At 38.3% G+C, this 19,699-nt stretch overlaps 1 protein-coding gene across 1 annotated transcript in view; it reads left to right on the forward strand.

The window, feature by feature from the left end:
* Positions 1–9,643: 9,643 nt before the first annotated feature.
* EMC2 (ER membrane protein complex subunit 2) overlaps positions 9,644–19,699 on the forward strand; it is a 41,470-nt gene continuing 31,414 nt past the window's right edge. The window contains exons 1-2 of the mRNA XM_070748217.1: positions 9,644–10,047; positions 19,402–19,515. Of these exons, the coding sequence (XP_070604318.1) occupies positions 10,008–10,047; positions 19,402–19,515 (154 nt within the window). The 5' untranslated portion in view covers positions 9,644–10,007. The remainder of the gene's footprint in view (positions 10,048–19,401; positions 19,516–19,699) is intronic.

Consider the following 19,699-nt stretch of genomic DNA (forward strand, 5'->3'; position numbering starts at 1 on the left):
ATTAATCATGTCTCACACATTTTGATTATAAAGTAAGATTATATGTTAACCACCTTCCCTATCTAAAATACTATTCTGATTACAACCTAGTCTTTCACTTTCCCAAATAAATCTTTTTCTTTTTAATTATAGGTAGATCTTCTGAACATTTTTAGTTGTCTGATTTATTTTGTTTTGATCACCATTTATATAAAATATAAATATATTGCATTTATTCATTTATCTGTTTTTTTATGCCACTTTCTAAACATGCAGGTCATGGACTAGTGAGTTATGCAAACACAGGCTCTGGGAAATTTATTAATGGTAGCATAATACATACTACAAAAAACACAGTTACGTTAGGGCGGAAACTCTGGATCTGTAACAAGTATTAAAAATGAATTACTATTGTAAGTGTGCTAAGGAGTCAAAGAAATATTCCTTGTGTGCATATTTCAGAACCTAATTCTGGACCGCAAGCCATACCAATTGTGAATGACTTTCTAGTAACAAATTCAAATATTTTTCCTTGATCCAGTAAAATAATTCAGGCAAATCTAATTGTTAAGAAAATACATCTTACTAACTATCAGGACATTAACTGTGTAAAAGATCCTTCCTTGTTTCACATTGGTGCCAATAAACATTGTTTTCCCACCATAATCTCTGCACTATTTTTTTAAAAAAAGGGAAATAGTACTATTCATATTTAATGTCATCTTGACTTCATGAGGTTCTATGAAAAATGTGGCATTTTATTCCTTTAAAAAATTCTTCAATTCCAATTCTCTATTTAATAGCTCTTGTAGAGGTTTCGGATATTACTTAATAACATCCATGGCCCTGATTTGGGGCCCAAGCATTTTTCCAAAGTTTTGGTTTGCCTGTGAAAACATTGAAACTGGGCTCAAGTTAGTTTAATTAAAAATATGAGAATACAGAACACAGTTATCAGTTTATCCCATCTGCAGGAATTGTCCATGAAAGTGGGGGGACATCTGTGTTGGAAAGTGTTGTGGTTAGCTCTGGTCCTGCTCCTGCCCCAAGGACTGTGGATGTGGGGGAGACATCCACATGCTGCAGGCCTGTTTTGCCCCCGGTGGAATCTGCTGATGAAGGCTCCTCTGACCAAGAAGACATGAGTGACAGGGAGGAGGAGAGCATGGCAGACAGCTCAGAAGGAGATCAATTCTCTAGCTCCTCCTTGGATTCAGAACAAGAGTTAATGATACAGCCACGCATGCGGAGAGCGATGCATAGGCAACAACAACTGAGAGATTATTATCAAAGAAAATGAGGCCACCTGTGGTTGGGTGGGGCTGTGGTAATTAGTGAGGCTGCTATAAATAGCAGCCTGTGGGTTTGGCCATTGTGGAGGATTATCTGATGGTTGTGTTTCGTGACTGCTTTACTGACTTGGACTTTTTGTGTGCTGATTTTTCCCCGCTTTGAAACTAAACCAGAGCAAAGTGCGTGTCACTTTGTGAAAGAAGAAGGACTGTGAATTGCCTCACAGCTGCAAGCTAAGTATCACAGAACTGATAAGGGACTTGTACAAATTACCAGTTTGTTTGGAGACGAGTGCTCTTTGCTATACAAAAAGAGGGCTTGGTTTAAGTGAATTTTCATTATAAAGAACATTGTTTTGAATTTTCAAATGTGTGTGTGTCTGAAATTTGTACCTGTGAATTTTTGGGAGGATTCTACCAGAGAGCCCGACAGAACAGAAAGGAAAAAAAAACATGAGGCCCAGAGGGGTAATGAAGTAGAAGCTTGCCAGATTATTAAAAAAAGGAGGGGAAAAAGGAGGTCCTGCTGGTTGGTGGGGTTTTCCCCATTTCTTTCTCTCCCCCGCAACCTCTAAAAGCCTCAACTGAGTCCAATTACTTCTGAATTATTGACTGAATATTCTGCATCTTGTTTCCAGGTGAAATATTCCTGTAGAAAGCAAGGCCATGTCAGTTGGTCAGCATCTCAAAAGAACAGAGGATATGCACTGAATGGTAAATAGAGTGATTTACCATTTACGCCATTTAAGTATCTTTTTCCACTGAACCACGTGGGAAAGGACGCTAGAACATCAGGCAGAATGATGTTTTTCTTGAAGAACAGTGGTGTTTTTCTTATGCCTTTCTGTCAAAGGACATAGTCCAGAAAGACAGAGAATACTGGATATCACCAGCTGGGTCCTTTGATGGTACCCACGGTAACAGAGTTTGGACACACAGTGGTATCTCAACTTAAGAATTTAATTCCTTCCTTGACCAGGTTCTTAAGTAGAAAGGTTTGTAAGTAGAAACATTTTCTTCCCATAGGAATCAATGTAAAAGCAAATAATGCATGCAAAACCATTAGGAAAGAAATAAAAGCTTGGAATTTGGGTGGGAGGAGGAGGAGGAGGAAGAGGAGGAAGACAGTCGCTGCAGAAAGAAGAAGGTGAGGCTTTTTTTCCTTGGGTGCCAAAAAAGCATGAGCGTGCACCATCGGACATGTGCGAGTGCCCACACCCATAATTCAATGCCTCGGGAGGCTGAAAACAGCTTCCTCTGCTCTCCGGAGGTCCTCTGGAGGCCAGAAATGGCCTGCTTCCCAACTTCTGAGGGGCCCAGTAGGCTCGTGTTTGACCCTACCCAGGCTTCAAAGGCTTCCCTGGAGACGGCGGGAGGGTAAAAACGTCCTCCCAGAGCCTCTGTGTGAGCCAAAAATCAACTGGCTGGCACACACATGCATGTTGGAACTGAGCTAGGGCAATGGCTCTGGTGCCACCAGATAGAGGTCCGTATGCCACCTGTGACACCCGTGCCATAGGTTCGCCATCACTGACCTAGAAATTTGAGGGTCTCTACTGTTGATACTGTGTTGTCTATTTTTGTGAGAGGTGGTAGGATGGAAGGGTTTCTCCTAAAGTCTACCACCATTTCTACGGTTTTGTGTGTGTTCCGTTCTAGATTGTTTCGGTCGCAACACAACTAACATAAGGTTAGTTGTTCAGCCTTCCGTCTGTTTCATTGTTGTCTCGAATGAGAGCAATCACTCATTGGTGGCAATGCAAATTAGATGAATGAATAATTAAAATCCCATGAGGGAGGGAAAAGAGTTCAGAACATATTGTGTGAAATGGAAGAATGCAACTGGCATGTAAAAGACGAAGAAGGCAATATGCTCATGTCACACCAACACTCTGCAGTCTGCATTGGTTGCCGATCAGTTTTCGGTCACAATTCAAAGTGTTGATTATGACCTATAAAGCTCTTCATGGCACCGGGCCAGGTTATCTCCGGGACTGCCTTCTGCCGCACGAATCCCAGCGACCAATTAGGTCCCAGAGATTTGGCCTTCTCCGGGTCCCGTCAACTAAACAATGTCGTTTGGCGGGACCCAGGGGAAGAGCCTTCTCTGTGGCGACCGCGGCCCTCTGGAACCAACTCCCCCCAGAGATTAGAATAGCCCCCACCCTTCTTGCCTTTCGTAAGCTTCTTAAAACCCACCTCTGTCAGGCATGGGGGAACTGAGATATTCTTTCCCCCTAGGCCTCTACAATTTATGCATGGTATGTTTGTATGTATGATTGGTTTTAAAATAAGGGTTTTTAGTTGTTTTAGTATTGGATTGTCGCATGTTGTTTTTACCACTGTTGTTAGCCGCCCCGAGTCTACGGAGAGGGGCGGCATACAAATCCAATAAATAAAATAAATAAATAGAGAGAAAATACTTGGTAAATACTGCTAACTTGTGTTTTACCGCTGAACATTATGAAGATAAAAATATGCTTTCCTGGCTTGAAAGCAATGCCACCACATACAATGTGCTGTGAGTATCTTTATGCCTGTATTAAAAGTGACAAGAAAAGAGATCAGACCTCAGATTGCAACTGAAGTGTGATTATTTTCATTTTTTGCTTCCTTTTTATTTGTAGATTGCCCAATAAACTAACAAAATTTTGTTTATGGGTAAAACATCTTCTACTAAGGCCACTTGCTCAAAATAATGTCTTTAAATAATTATTCCAAACGCAACAGCTTTTTGAGATATAATATTGTTGCCAAAGGGCCTAGTTAAATATGTTACTGGAACTTGTGCTGGATACTTCCAGATGATGCCAGTGGTTCCTGCCACTTCCAATATACATGACAACTCTGAACTAAGCATTCTCAGCTGTTGGTGACATAAACACGTACAACATTTGGATTTCAACTGAAGGCTCCACAATCCCCAGATTCACATATATTATTATCCTAACAATACTCGTTTACTCGTTGCATATTAGGCAACTCAGAAAGTTAATATTGCTATTCTGGATTTTTAGTATGTGTGTGGTCTGCAGTTTTGTTATTGTGCAGCATTTTCTACAGCATTGCCTTAAAATCATTCAAGAAAACATCTGTATCATTTGAGGCTGAATTATTTGAGTCTACATCTGTTGTTTTCCAGACACAGCATCCTTTCCTTGGAGATGCTAGACTTTGTTCTATGCCTATTTGAATAAGCCTTGATATCTTAAGCACACCAGCCATGTCTCTGTTAAAAATAATGATATATTTCTCAAGACAAAATAAGAATGCTCATAACTAGCCCAAAACATGGTTTTCAACAATCTCTTTTCTGTTTTTAATTTGCAGCCTAAATAAAATAGCATTCTGCTTACAATTAAACATGCCAGCAGAAATAAGACCCGGAGTTTTATCAACACTAGGATCCAATCCAGAAACAGTCAATTGAGCCAAATTTCACATGAGTTTATGAGCTGAGTTCTTCTTTTTTAAAGGAAAATATGAAGACTATTATGACTACATATTTATAAAGTTCCTATAAGATTGTAGAATCTTGCACAACCCTAGAGTTTCAAAAAAGATCATGATTAAAAAAAAGACACAATTTTTTGCAAAATTGAGCATTCATTGTGAAGTGGTTGGGAAAGGCTGCTGTAGGTAATAATATGGATAAATGGGGAGATATAAAATTTCCACTAAAATTTGCATTGATCTTAGATTCCTGGAAATCAAACGGGATATAAATTTAAGTAGCACCAAAGATCACATGATAGACTGACAGTATTATGAGTAATAATGGTCATTCAGTACAGGTAGTCTTCAAGTTAGAATAGGTCATTTAGGGACCATTCAAAATTACAAAAGTGTTGAAAAAAGTGGCATGCTTATCTTCCCAAACTGGTGAATGCCATCTTTAGGGAGCTATGCACATAATCTTCCTTTTCAGCTAGGCATTCCTCTTTGAATTGATTAATAATGATTAAATATTTTTATCAACTATGCATACTTGACCTTTTTTAAGCTCCTTGTAAGATAATAATAATAATAATGACAATGACAATGATAATAATAATAATAATAATAATTTATTAGATTTGTATGATGCCCCTCTCCAAGGACCATATTTGCTTGATACAAATACATTTCATTATAAAAAGTAACAAAATAGTAATACTGTTTATATTAACAATACTGTTACTTGTACTAATAAATATTAATATTTCTTGATCAAGAAAACTGTCCAACAACATATCTCTGTAATACAGTGATCCCCCGGGTATTGCGATCCCGATCATTGCGAAACGGCTATATGGCGATTTTTCAACCCGGAAGTAAAAACACCATCTGCGCATGCGTGCCCTTTTTTCTATGGCCACGCATGCGTAGATGGCGCCGGGCAGATCAGCTGCTGGGCGGCTTCCCTGGGTCTTCTCCCTCTTGCTGGCGGGAGGGCGAGCGGCGGGCATCAGCGAGGAGTTTGCGTGGGCGGCAGGGAAACCCCAGCGCCGCTTCCCAGCTGAGTCCTGAAGCCAAACGCGGAAGTTCGCTTCAGGACTCAGCTGGGAAGCGGCGCGAGCGAACGGCGTGGGCGGGCGAAGGGCGGGGCGAGCGGCAGCGAGGAGTTTGCGTGGGCAGTGGGGAAACCCCAGTGCCGCTTCCCAGCTGAGTCCCGAAGCCAAACGCGGAAGTTCGCCTTTGCCTTCTGGCTTCAGGACTCAGCTGGGAAGCGGCGCGAGCGAACGGCGTGGGCGGGCGAAGGGCGGGCGAGTGGCGGGCACGCAGGCAGGCAGGCGGCGGACAAGCGGCGGGCGGACAAGACAAGCGGCGGGCGCGGCAGCAGCGAGGAGTTTGCGTGGGCGGCGGGGAAACCCCAATCTTCGGCTCCTCGCTGCTGCGGCGGAAGTAAAAACACCATCTGCGCATGCGCAGATGGTGTTTTTACTTCCGCAGCACTACTTCGTGAAAAACCGATCATTGCGAGGGGTCCTGGAACGGAACCCTCGCAATAATCGGGAGACCACTGTACATCCACATCCCAGATTAATGTTATTTCATCATGGATTTATTCAAATGTTGTAGTTTATTTATTTTCTGTGGACATGTTTATAAACATCTGCTCTAGATCAGTGGCTTTTTTCCCCCTCCACAACTGATAACAAATGCAAGACACATTTGGAAAAAAAAATCACACTACTAAGAAGTAAGAATTACTGTATATCATAAAAACAAAGAGATTCTTTACAGAAGAGCACATATTGTTGAAGATTTATTTACTTATATTTATTTATTTAAATTTATCTTTTAAATAAATTAACGGTCTTCAGTTACAACATACAAAAGTATGCTTTTTAATAAAATAGAATAGAGCTTGAAGGGACCATGAAGGCCTTCCAATCCAGTTCCCTGCCTAAGCAGGAGAATCTATACCATTTCAGGCAAGTGACTGTCTAGTCTCTTCTTAAAAACCTCCAGTAATGGTGAACCCACAATTTCAAAAGACAAGGTTTTCCACTGGTTAATTGTCCTCGCTGTTAAGAAGTTTCTCCTTAATTCCAGGTTGCTTCTTTCTTTGATTAGTTTTCAACTATTGTTTCTTGTCCTGCCTTCTGGTGCTTTAGACAATAATTTGACCCCCCTCTTCATTGAGTCAGACTCAAATTTTGGAATGCTGCTATCACATCATCCCTAATCAGTATTATTATTATTTATTAAATTTGTATGCCGCCCCTCTCCGAAGTAACAGGCAGCCCAAATTTTTACTGCCACACTGTGGGTGTGGCTTATTTTGTGGGTGTGGCTTAATGGCCATGTGACTGGGTAGGAGTGGCTTGCCGGCCATGTGATCAGGTGGGAGTGGCTTGAAGGATCATTATCATTTAAGTGAACTATTAAGTCCTTGACAATTGCTCGCTGGGGTGACAATCTGTTTTGCGTTTCCCGTGCTCTCCTTCCTGGGTCACACACCCCCGCCTCAGGCTGGGTAGCTAGGCAAATGGGTGCTGCCAGAAGCATAAATGCTGCTAGTGCCGCTTCCACCCACGCCTTCTGCTTGCACCTCAGCCAGGAGGTGGCCACATGAGGCTGGAGGGAACCCAGGCAGGAGAGAAGGAAGCTTGTCCGAGGCCAGGAAGGAGGAAAGAGGAAAAAAGCGAGGAGCGCAGATGCAACAGCAGCAGCAGGGGGAAAAAGGAGAGCCGAGCCGAGACCAGTAATCCAGGAACTGACAGCCGCTGATTAGCTGGAGCTGCGCATGTATCTTCATTTCTGCCAGTGGAACTACGTTCCACCCCATCCTGTCTGCTGCCCACCCCTTCTCCCTTTTCTCTATAGGGAAAATCCAAACCCAAATCCTGCAGCAGAAAAGACACTCAAGGGTCTGTCTAATTTCTACTATTGTAGAGCAGTGTTTGCCAACCTCAGTCATGCTGACTAGGAATTCTGGAAATTGGAAGTCCATCCATCTTAAAAGTGGCTGAGATTGACAAACACACTGCTCTTGTCTAGACCAACATTCTTGTCCAATAACCTGTTCTGGCAGGTAGGAAGAGATGGGATGCTCATCATCCAAAGATTAATGGACTTGGAAAGTAACAAGACGAGTATTGTGCAAATCTGACTTCTGAGGGTTGGGAATGAATTGGTAAAGATGTGTTGGAAGGAAAATCCCAGGTCCAGGTTCAATCCAGGAGAAAGCATTGGAGATAAAAGGGAGGCAGATTGGAAAGAAAGCATCCCTTTATGGATGAAGCAGAACCTCCAATCACATGTGATTCTGTGACAGCTGACAAAATTTATTTATTAGAGAGGGTCGGTTTTATACCTTCTGGATTTCTATGGGACCCCATAGGAATATAGGGGTCATGGCTGGCTCTATAGGCAAAAGGGAAAATGCAAATCCTAGATGTTTGTCTGATCAAATTTTGTCTTGATTATGTTGCTTATCTGAAGTTTTTGCCTGACCCCGTTTTTCTGAATGGATTACCAGATTTTTGTTTGTTTGTTTGCCAGATCTGTATAGGATAGTAGTAGTTTGTATAATCATAAGTAAAAAGTAATGATAAAAGAGGACAATATAGGACAGTGACGGTAGGCACAGTGGCACACTTATGCACACCCCTTACAGACCTCTTGGAAACAGGGAAAGGTCGACTGTAGATAAGAAACCAGTCAGATGGTGCATTCCAGGCATTGATCACTCTATTGCTTAAGTCGTATTTTCTGCAGTCAAGTTTGGAGTGGTTTACATTTAGTTTGAATCTATTTTGTGCTCGTGTATTGCTGCGGTTGAAGTAGTCATTAACAGGAAGGACATTTTGATATATGATTTTATGAACTACATTTAGACCAGATTGGAGACAACAGAGTTGTAAATTGTGTAATCGCAGTATTTCAAATCTGGTGGAATAAGGTATTTTGTTGCGAGTGGAAGAATGGACTGTTCTTGTGAAATATTTCCGTACTCTTTCAATTATATTGATGTCTGATATGCAAAGCAGGTTCCAGACATACGAGCTGTATTCCAGAATTGGTCTAACAATGTTTTGTAAGCTCTGGATAGCAGTGCAATGTTGCCAGAGAAGAAGCTACATAAGATTAGATTAACAACTTAGTGCTTTTTTGGCAATGTTACAGTGGGCTCTAGCACTTAGGTCATTGGATATGAGTACTGCAAGTACTTTGACAGAGTAAGGATCATCTACAAGTTTGTTTCCTCCAAGTTTGTATTTTGTATTCTGATTATTTTTGCCAATATGTAAGACGGAGCATTTATTGCTTTAGATTTGAAGTTGCCAGTTGTTTGACCATTCTACTGCATTAATATAAGCTGGCCACCATAGTTTCTGCTTGGGGCAGGGAAACAAGTCGGTTTCTGCCTCCTTTAAGGTCCCCCCCGCAATTTCTCCTGGACATAAACTGTTTCAACTCCTACCTTCAAAACGTCGCTACAGAGCACTGCACACCAAGACAACTAAACACAAGAAGTTTTTTCCCAAATGCCATCACTCTGCTAAACAAATAATTCCCTCAACACTGTCAAACTATTTACTAAGTCTGCACTATTATTACTACTAGTTTCCCCCCCCCCCCATCATTCCTATCACCTATTTCCTCCCACTTATGGCTGTAACTAGTTGCTTGTATTCTTAAGATTTTTATTAAGTTTCCTCGTTGCTTATTTGACCCCTATGACAATCATTAAAGTGTTGTACGTCATGATTCTTGACAAATGTATCATTTTCTTTTATGTACACTGAGAGCATCTGTATCAAAGACAAATTCCTTGTGTGTCCAATCACACTTGGCCAATAAAGTATTCTATTCCATTCTATTTATTCTGCTTTTAAAAAAAATATTCGTCAAAATATTTCATTCTTCTGAGAGAGGGAAGCTGGGCTTCCCACAGATGCAATGCAAACCCAAGCAGGTGAGCATCACCAACATGGCCCTTTCTTGAAGGAAGATGAGTCGTCACGGCTGGTTCTGACTCAAACACCTCCCGTCGGGGCCCGGCTACACCATGACCCCACTGATCGGTAGCAACACCAGCCAACCGCCTCAGCTCGACCGAGAGCGAGCGAGTCCTCCGGGCAGGTTTCGCAACGCCTAGTCTCCTTCTTTCCCGCCCTCCGCGCTCCTAACCAATCACAATCGCGTTCGCAAGCTGCCGGCACGGGGGCTGGCAGACTGAGGGCGGGGCTTTTAGCGGAATCACGTGAGCCGGTGGCTTGGCGAAGGGAGGGGGAGGCCGGCAAAATGGCGAAAGTCTCGGAGATGTACGACGTGACTTGGGAAGGTAAACCGGGGGCCGTGAAGCGGCGGGTGGGGTAGACGTAAAGGGTTGGGGTGCTTACGACGTTTCTTCCCTTGCGTGAGGGACTCGTTCGTCGCTCCGGTGGTGCGACCGGGGGCGCCTCTTCGCTGTTCGGAAGCCTCGCTCGTCTCCGTCTTTTTTTCCTCTTCTCGAGGGGAAAAGAAAAAGTGCGTTGGGAAGGTCTTTCTACGTGCAATTCTCAAATATCGTTTGCGCATAATCCGGAGTAATTAACCCTGTAATCGCCTTCGCATCGCTGTCATTTGCGTAGCTTGTTCAATGCTCTGTATAAATAACTCTTCACAGTTGTTTTTAGAGGAGAAAGGGTGGTGGAGTCTGGTCTAGTGTGAAGTTACGAATTATAAAAATAACAATCCCTAATTTGATCCTCTCCGGAGACAAACTGGGAGACTTCCATCCCAAGAATTCATATAGAGGGGAAAGGAATTACTGTATACACTCACACACACAATTTTTATTAATATTGTTTCCTCATTGCTTATTTGACCCCCTAGGACAATAATTAAGTGTTGTACCTCATGATTCTTGTTGTATCCTTGCTTTTATGTACACTGAGAGCATATGCACCAATGACAAATGCCTTGTGTGTCCAATCACACTTGGTCAATGAAGAATTCTGTTCTATTTATTTTTCTCCACAGTCAACATACAGCTTCATATACCTTCAATATATCTTAATGTATTTATATCATTATCCCAGTACAATTAACTAGTTCACATTCAAAGTTTGCTTTATATTATTTCATCTATATCCAACTTCCTTCCTTCCATTTCCCTCTTTCTGTCTCAGGTGGCTATTCCACCACTAGTACCTACTTTCTTACTCCCTACTTTCTTACTTCCTCCATCCTTCTACAACCCTTCCCTTCTCCATTCTCTCCTTTCTCTCCTTCCTTCCTACTTCCCTTCCACCAGCTAAATCCTTCCCTAAGTGGGTGTTTTTATTATCATTACATAACAAATTAAAATATTTCTCAAACTCTTACCCATCATGATGATCCTCCTTCTTTTTCCAAAATCTCCTTATCTAATATATTTAAATCTTGGCTTTTGGTATATGCATTTCACATTTGATGTTGATTTCTCTCCCCCCTCCCCTTTTCCAGTTTTTTTTTCAAAGCTGTCAACCTTCAGAAAGTTTTTCAAGTCTGTCTGGTTTGCTTTCAATGATGGGATAAGCAGTAATAAGAGAATTTAAAAGTAGTGTGATCTTGAGCTTGTGAATTAAGAGTGCAGGGAATTGATGTTAAAGAGAATGGTCTGCCTGCCTTTTTTTCTTTTTTATATATTAATATGCATACTGAAGCTCAGGAAAAATTGGAAATGATGGCTGTGTGAAATATGAATGTAGGCGGGTTATTTAAATAATGTTGAAACATAAGACTTGGATCTTGTGTGGAATGCAGATAACAATCCTGATATATTTTTATTCGGAAATCTGGGTATATAGAAAGCTGGGCATAGACCTGCAGACATGATATTTTGATACTTCTGAATTCAGAATATTTAATAGGTGAATTTATTTATTACAGATGTATTGATTCTAAGCTACTAGTCTTGAAGAGTGAAAAAATAGTTTCAAGTTGAATTCCTGCTCTCTATAAAAAGTTGGAAATACTGTTCTGCAGCAATTCCTAAAGAAATGGTTCACTTTCATATTTCTCCAAAGAGTCCATGGTAGCACCTGCTATCTCCGCAACAGCCTTTTGAGGTCAATTAAATAAAAGCAGCTAAATACAATTCGCGTAACTGGGCCCTATGACACAGTGAAAGACATTGGCAGAAAATACTTTTGTCTATTTACCTGGAGGTAAACCGTGTTTATCCTCTAAAAATATGTGAAATTGTAGGGTATTTATTTTCTCTTTTTATTGTGATTTTGAGCTTGCTTCAGCTTAGGATCATCAATTTTGTGAGTTCTATTAATTAGCTATTAATTATCAATTAACATTAAATGGGTGAGCAGTGTGGTTGGGTGGTAGGAAAAGCAAGTAGAATGCTTGGCTGCATAGCTAGAGGTATAACAAGCAGAAAGAGGGAGATTGTGCTCCCACTATAAAGAGCGCTGGTGAGACCACATTTGGAATACTGTGTTCAGTTCTGGAGACCTCACCTACAAAAAGATATTGACAAAATTGAACGGGTCCAAAGAGGGGCTACAAGAATGGTGGAAGGTCTTAAGCATAAAATGTATCAGTAAAGACTTAATGAACTCAATCTGTATAGTCTGGAGGACAGAAGGAAAAGGGGGGGACATGATCGAAACATTTAAATATGTTAATGGGTTAAATAAGTTTCAGGAGGGAAGTGTTTTTAATAGGAAAGTGAACACAAAAACAAGGGCACACAATCTGAAGTTAGTTGGAGGAAAGATCAAAAGCAAAATGAGAAAATATTATTTTACTGAAAGAGTAGTAGATCCTTGGAACAAACTTCCAGCAGACGTGGTTGGTAAATCCACAGTAACTGAATTTAAACATGCCTGGGATAAACATATATCCATCCTAAGATAAAATACAGGAAATAGCATAAGGGCAGACTAGATGGACCATGAGGTCTTTTTCTGTTGTCAGTCTTTATGTTTCTATGTGCTAATTAATATAATAACTTTGAGCTGACCAGCTCAAATTAATAAGATTATTCTACTTTATATTTGTAATGGTATATGGGAATTACCTTGAGGGATGAAGGGAAGAGATTCTGCCCTGGAAGTGATCAGATAAAGCCTGAAGCTGAATAATCTGCAAAGATAGATAATAATAATAATAATAATAATAATAATAATAATAATAATAATAATAATAATCTGCATTAATTTATTAGGAGGTAAAAAAGAGACAATATGAGATTTGTACTGTATTTTCAAATTTGCAAGATTGTGTTAATGTAGCCTTACAATAATGTAGAATTAGCTCATGCAGTTGTGTTTTTTGTCAGGTCTACTTGAGGTATATTCTATTCCGCTCGCTCAATTTCTTAACATGTTTTCTTCAAGGTACAAAGCAAATTGGAATATTTTGTTTTCCATTTATCTGAGTTAGCCATGTGTGTGTTTTTAAGATTTCTATATATTTTATATGTTTGTATAATATACTCCTATAATTATATATTTGTATATATTAGAGCTAGTTGATGTAGTGGTTAAGGCGGCTAGAAACCAGGGAACTTTAATATCCCTGCCTTAGAAATGGAAGCCAGCTGGGTGATTTTAGGTATCCTAACCCAAGTCCCAAGAAGGAGGTTAAAGAAAGATTTATGTAAGCAGTCACCAAGAATCAGACACAATTGAATGGGGAAAAAAGTGTGTGTGTGCACATATACATACACATATACATATGTGCACACACACAATTTTTCCCAATTCTATAATAATGAAATTCAAGGTAGGCTAGAGTTAGATAACTTGTGGGTATGAAAAGATGCAAGACTGATGATAGGTATTATTTATTATTGCTCTACATGTAATTATGCATCAAAAACCATATAAATGTAGAAAATAGGAAAGGCTAATTAACTATTTGCTATTAAGTTAACCAACAATTCTGTTTAGATAAACAGAGCGCCAATTTATATGATCTTTGAACTTTATTAGAATGTTATTTCCATAGGGATTGAACTCTCTTACCTATAGAGGTTATTCCTTCAACTATCCACTTTTGCCTAAATTTAGTGGGAGAACAGAGTTTATAAGACACTGTTTGACAGAAAATTGGGGAAGCAGTTTCCATTAAACATTAAATTCAAACAGGATTTTAGGCAAGCATATTTTTCACATATGTAAAATGACAGATAAGATTTTATTCATGTGCAGAAGGATATAGTATGTAGATATTATATTTTGTATCTGATCCATTAAATTAAGGTTACAGTCTTATCAAATTTTATATTACAGTCTTATAAAATCACTATATTTACCCCTCCTTCCATTTCAACAACAAAACGCTTTGGAAAGGATTGACCCATTTTCAAACTTGGCAGTATTTAGTAAGAATTATATCACGTATATTCAGAACTAGAAACATTTTCAAAGTTGCTTGACTGACATTGCATAATATTAATCCATTTTCCCACTTATTTGTAGTGAAAATATGCCATTTATATATTTGCACAACAAAATGTCATGAAATTAATGAAGGGCATGGGATTAATGAATACAATAAGCGGGGGAAGGGAGTGAGTGAGTGATTTAATTTGATTGTTGTGTACGAAATATCAGTTCTTAACGCCTTAAAATTAACAATTGGCTAAGTTCATATATCATGCCAAACCATAAACCATGTTTTGCAATTAAAGTGGGTGGATTTGTAAACCATATTATGATTTGATGTAATGTATGAATCAGATCTGTAATATTGGGAAGAATAATAATAATAATAATAATAATAATAATAATAATAATAATAATAATTTACAGAAAAATAAGGACTACTGATGTAATGTAGCTCATTTGGCTATATTTAGCTTGTCTGAATCCAGCTGATGTGACTTCAGAACCCTTAATTAAAACACAATACAGTGGTACCTCGAGATACGAGTTTAATTCGTTCCGGACCTGGGCTCTTAAGTCGAGCAGCTCTTATCTCGAACGACTTTTCCCCATAGGAATTAATGTAAATAATTTTAATTGGTTCCAGCCCTCAAAAAACTCACAAAGTTAGTCTAAATTATGCAGAAAGACATGTTTTTAATGAAGAAATGTACATGTACATATAAATGAATAATGAAGTTTCTTTCACTTAACTTGTAAACTTTCTTAAACTTTTAAATTTACATATGTTCAACTTCTCTGCCACCCAATCCTGTAGGACAGAGGTCCCCAACCCTTTTTGCACCAGGGACCGGCTTTAAGCGATCAAGAGAGGAATGGGTGAATGAATGGACGGAGGGTGGGAAGGAAGGAAGGAAAGAGGGAAGGGACAGGAACAGAGGAAGGAAGGAAGGAAACTTATGAAAGGGGAGAGTAAGAGAGGAATGAGTGAAGGGAGGGAGGGAGGGAAGAAGGTGGGAAGGAGAAAGAAAAGAAGAAATAGAGGAAGGGAAGGTAAAAGAGAGAAAGAAAAAGAGCAAGAAAGAAAGCAAGAAAGAAAGAAAGAAAGGGGGAAAGGACAGGAAGAGAGGAAGGAAGCAAGGAAACTTATGAAAGGGGAGAGTAAGAGAGGAATGAGTGAAGGGAGGGAGGGAGGGAAGAAGGTGGGAAGGAGAAAGAAAAGAAGAAATAGAGGAAGGGAAGGTAAAAGAGAGAAAGAAAAAGAGCAAGAAAGAAAGCTGCAAGCACCCCCCCGAGCCCCTCAGGCCGGCTGCAACCTTTTAAAACACGCGCGCCGCTTCGCAGCTGTCTCCTGAAGCCGAACGCGGAAGTTAGCGTTTGGCTTCAGGAGACAGCTCCTTGGCGCTTGTATCTCGAATTTGGGCTTGTAAGTAGAACAAAAATATCTCTCCCCTCCCAGCTCTTATCTCGAGTTGTTCTTAAGTAGAGCAGCTCTTATGTCGGGGTTCCACTGTATAGCAAAGCATAATGTGTTAATCCAACCGAGTTAACTGTAAGAAACCAAAACCACCCTTGCTTCTGGATTATGTTATGACTAATTTCAATTCATGAATGGTGACATAGGAATAGAATGTCACATTATTTTAAAATTTGAAAGGATATACTTCTCTGCCCTCATAAAGACAGTAGGAGAACTTCCAAAAACTTCAGCTTTTTCTGATGAATTATGTCATGGTTCAAATTATTACCTGAAGTGAATCCTAATATATAAAGAACGAGTCTTAACTGTTACACTCATACATAATAAATAAAATACAGCATTCATTCATTCATTCATTCATAAATAAATAAATAAATAACTAGTAGATTTCCCAATCTTTTTGGGGGGGGGAAGTAATTTTCAAATACAGTGGTACCTCTACTTAAGAACGCCTCTACTTAATAACTATTCTTGATAAGAACTGGGCGTTCAAGATTTTTTTGCCTCTTAAGAACCATTTTCTACTTAAGAACCTGAGCCAGGAAAAATTTAACAGGAAATTGGAGAGCGGCATGAAGGCCCGGCCAGTTTCCTGCCATTCCACCTGGGTTTCTCTCTCTGATGTAATGTATGGGAGGCAGCCTCGTGCCGGCTGTATGGGAGGTACATGCTCCTCCTCGCCGCCTCAGAGTCCCCCTTTTAAAAAAAAAGGCTTAAAAGTTTTGGATTTTTTAAAATTACCCTCACCTTACCTTCTTCCTTCAGCGGCGACTGTCCTCTTCCTCTTCTTCGCTCTCCTCCTCCCACCCAAATTCCGAACTTTTATTTCTTTCCTAATGCGTTTGCATGCATTATTTGCTTTTATATTGATTCCTATGGGAAAAAATGCTTCTACTCACAAACCTTTCTACTTGAGAGACTGGTCACGGAAAGAATTAAGTTCTTAAGTAGAGGTATCACTGTACATATATATTGTCTTTAGGATTTGGACCTTTCTGAGTTGTGCAGGGAGCCTAAAGACAAAAGGCGCTTTTCATAAATGAAATTTACGGAAGGTGTCTCTTTTCAATGACCCTTAAGAGAGTATCCAATGTGTTTTTGTAACTGGGTATAAAAGAATATTTAGCTTTCCTCAGCCTTCATTTTTCTGAAATTTCATATTTTTGTTTCAGTGTTCATACTTTATACATTCAAAAGAGAGGTAGAATCCAAAAATAGACATATATGAGAAATTGTGTAAGGAAGATAAAATTATTGGCTTATCAACTTGAATTTGGTTACTATCCTAAGATGAATGTTTATTGTGCATTGCTGAATAACGAGTGAACTATAGTAGAAATGTTAGAATAAAGTTCTGAGAATAACCTTTCTTTTTAAAAGCTTATTTAAATATACAATGAATACAAAACATAAGAACTAAAAATACGCAGAAATAATATGTACAGAAAACTACTATGTTTCCCCCCAAATAAGATCTTGTCTTATAATTTTTTCAAACCTGAAATAAGTTCTTGGCCTTATTGCCATGCACTCAAAAGTCTGATTGAGCTTATTATCAGAGGATGTCTTTTTTGGGGGGAAACGGTATACAAGTGATCCTGGACTCACAATCACACTTGAGCTGAGAATTTTGGTTCTAAGCAATTGTGGATATTAAGTGGGTCACCATGTGCCCTGTCTTGATTTTACAATGGCCATAATTATAACTCAAGCCACCCATGGTATTTCTGTTCTATCAGGTTATAATAATAATAATAATAATAATAATAATAATAATAATAATAATAATAATTATTATTATTATTATTATTATTTATTTATTAGATTTGTATGCCGCCCCTCTCCGAAGACTCGGGGCGGCTCACCACAAGCGATAAAACAATATTGTACAGGCACAAATCTAATATTAAGAAAAAAACTAAAAACCCTATCAATTTTAAAAAAACCAAACAGCACATACATACCAAACATAAATTATAATAAGCCTGGGGGAAAGGTGTCTCAAATCCCCCATGCCTTTAAGAGATACATCAATAGGTGTAATTTTTACAATCAGGTGCTACTCTTGTTTCCATTTTTGAAAGAATTAAACTTATTAAGCTAATTATAGCTGGGAAAGAACTGTAACTTTTATCGTGATAGCTTTTTACAGTAATTTGCTATATGAATTGTTTGGAGTATATTATAGTTTCTCTTTTAAAAGTAATTCTTAATATTTACAATAATTTTGAAAGACTCAGAACAATAATGAGCATTGCATCTAATTTGGTACAGCTACAATTGAAAACATTTCTTCCTCTTCTCCTTCTATATATATATCTTAATACCTGGTCCTTTAATTTATCTTAGTCTGCAATACTTGTCATGGGACAAATGTTCTTTGAAGAGTGTAGTTTTCTTCTATGGGAACAATTCGGCTGTAACACTTCAAGTTACTTACCTTCTTTTTTTAAAAACAAATCAGATGACAAAACTTTTTCCAGTACTGTATTTGAAATCCTGTAGTATATTTTGACATAGAATCTTTTTTTTTATTGGAATGAGTCTTACATGGATGTTCTACCAGTGGTGAAGTGAATTCACAGTAAAAATACAGCTTCTAATATTTTAATCTCTTAGTCTTGGTAATAGATACGATATTCACTCAGGTTGTTTATGTCCATTTTTTAATTTCCAGACATCCTCTTGAGTCAGGAACCATTTAGCTCTACTCAGGCACATGAAACATAATATACAGTGGTTTTATTGACTTTTAGAATAAAATGCAGTATGTTTCCAACATACTGAGATTTTTTTTTATGTGGGAGAGAGGGGTAAAATCAAATTTTCAGAGGACTCTGCAATGCACTTTAAAAACCCGTGGAAAGATTTCATGAACAAATATGTTTTTAAGCTTATATTACTTAGCGGCATATTTGACAACCATGATATTATTCTTGACATTTACTTTATTATAGCCATATTTATGATAACCTTAATACTTTCAAAAAATAAATGAATTGTATAAAGAAGTACTGTTGCTCTTTTTGACGTATTAGTGGATATTTTATTAATTAAGAAAAATTAATATTTTAAAAGTGTAAAGTGTACATATATATCGCTGCTGCATTACTTTTAAGAGTAATATTTTTCTCATATACGTCTATTTTGACTTAGAAAATAGTAAGAAATATTTCTATATAAGTTAACATTACCCTTTTATAAGTTTTATTAAAGTAAGAAAATTGTATGAGTTAACCATTTAATAGTGCATGCTTTAGAGTGCTGTAAACAACCTGAGAATTTTCAGAGGAAGTTGTAAATGGTGTGTGTGATTGTATTATCCTTTATCTATAATTGGATATTGTAATTTTAAAATGAAATTGTTCCGCATTCAGAATGAGATCATTTTACATTTGCAGTGAGAAATGGTTCCCAGCATAATTATAAATTGAAACAAATATTCCTTTGAATGAAAAGAAAAATAATCTTAAAATAACAGGTGGTTTCTAAACAATGAGATGGTATTTAGAAATTTACAGTTTCAGTTCTGTAAAATGTTTTTGCAATACAGCATTATGTGTTTTTGTCACCAAGGAGGATAGCAATTCAAAATCAGTTTGGAGTTTTATACTTTGTATAAGTTTAGTCATTCCCAAAAAGTAGAAGTATGCTGAACTACAGCAGTAAGTTTTCAATTTTAAATTTTGTTGAAAAGCTGTGTGAGTGTAATACGAGAAATAGAATTATACACATGTATTCATATGACAGCCATATCTCAGCAAGGATTATTTGTTTAAATTGGATATCATTCAAAATATTTGACACTATTATTAGCCTATTCTAATTGTCATTGTATTTATTTCAGAGATGCGAGACAAAATGAGAAAATGGAGGGAAGAGAACTATCGGAACAGTGAGCAAATAGTTGAAGTTGGAGAAGAGTTAATTAATGAATATGCAGCTAAGCTTGGTGATGACAGTAGGTTACTGTTTTACTTCTCCTTATTAGTTAGCTTTTCTGATGTATATGACATGTTCTAAGTTTTATTAGTATCCAGTTAAAATTTGCATATTTTGTAATAAAGGCCAACAAAGTCAGACATATGTATTTACATTAAAATATCAGATAAAATAATTAGCATACAGGATTCGATCTGAATTGG

Source organism: Erythrolamprus reginae, chromosome 3 (genome assembly GCF_031021105.1).
Source record: "Erythrolamprus reginae isolate rEryReg1 chromosome 3, rEryReg1.hap1, whole genome shotgun sequence".
Lineage (NCBI taxonomy): Eukaryota > Metazoa > Chordata > Lepidosauria > Squamata > Dipsadidae > Erythrolamprus > Erythrolamprus reginae.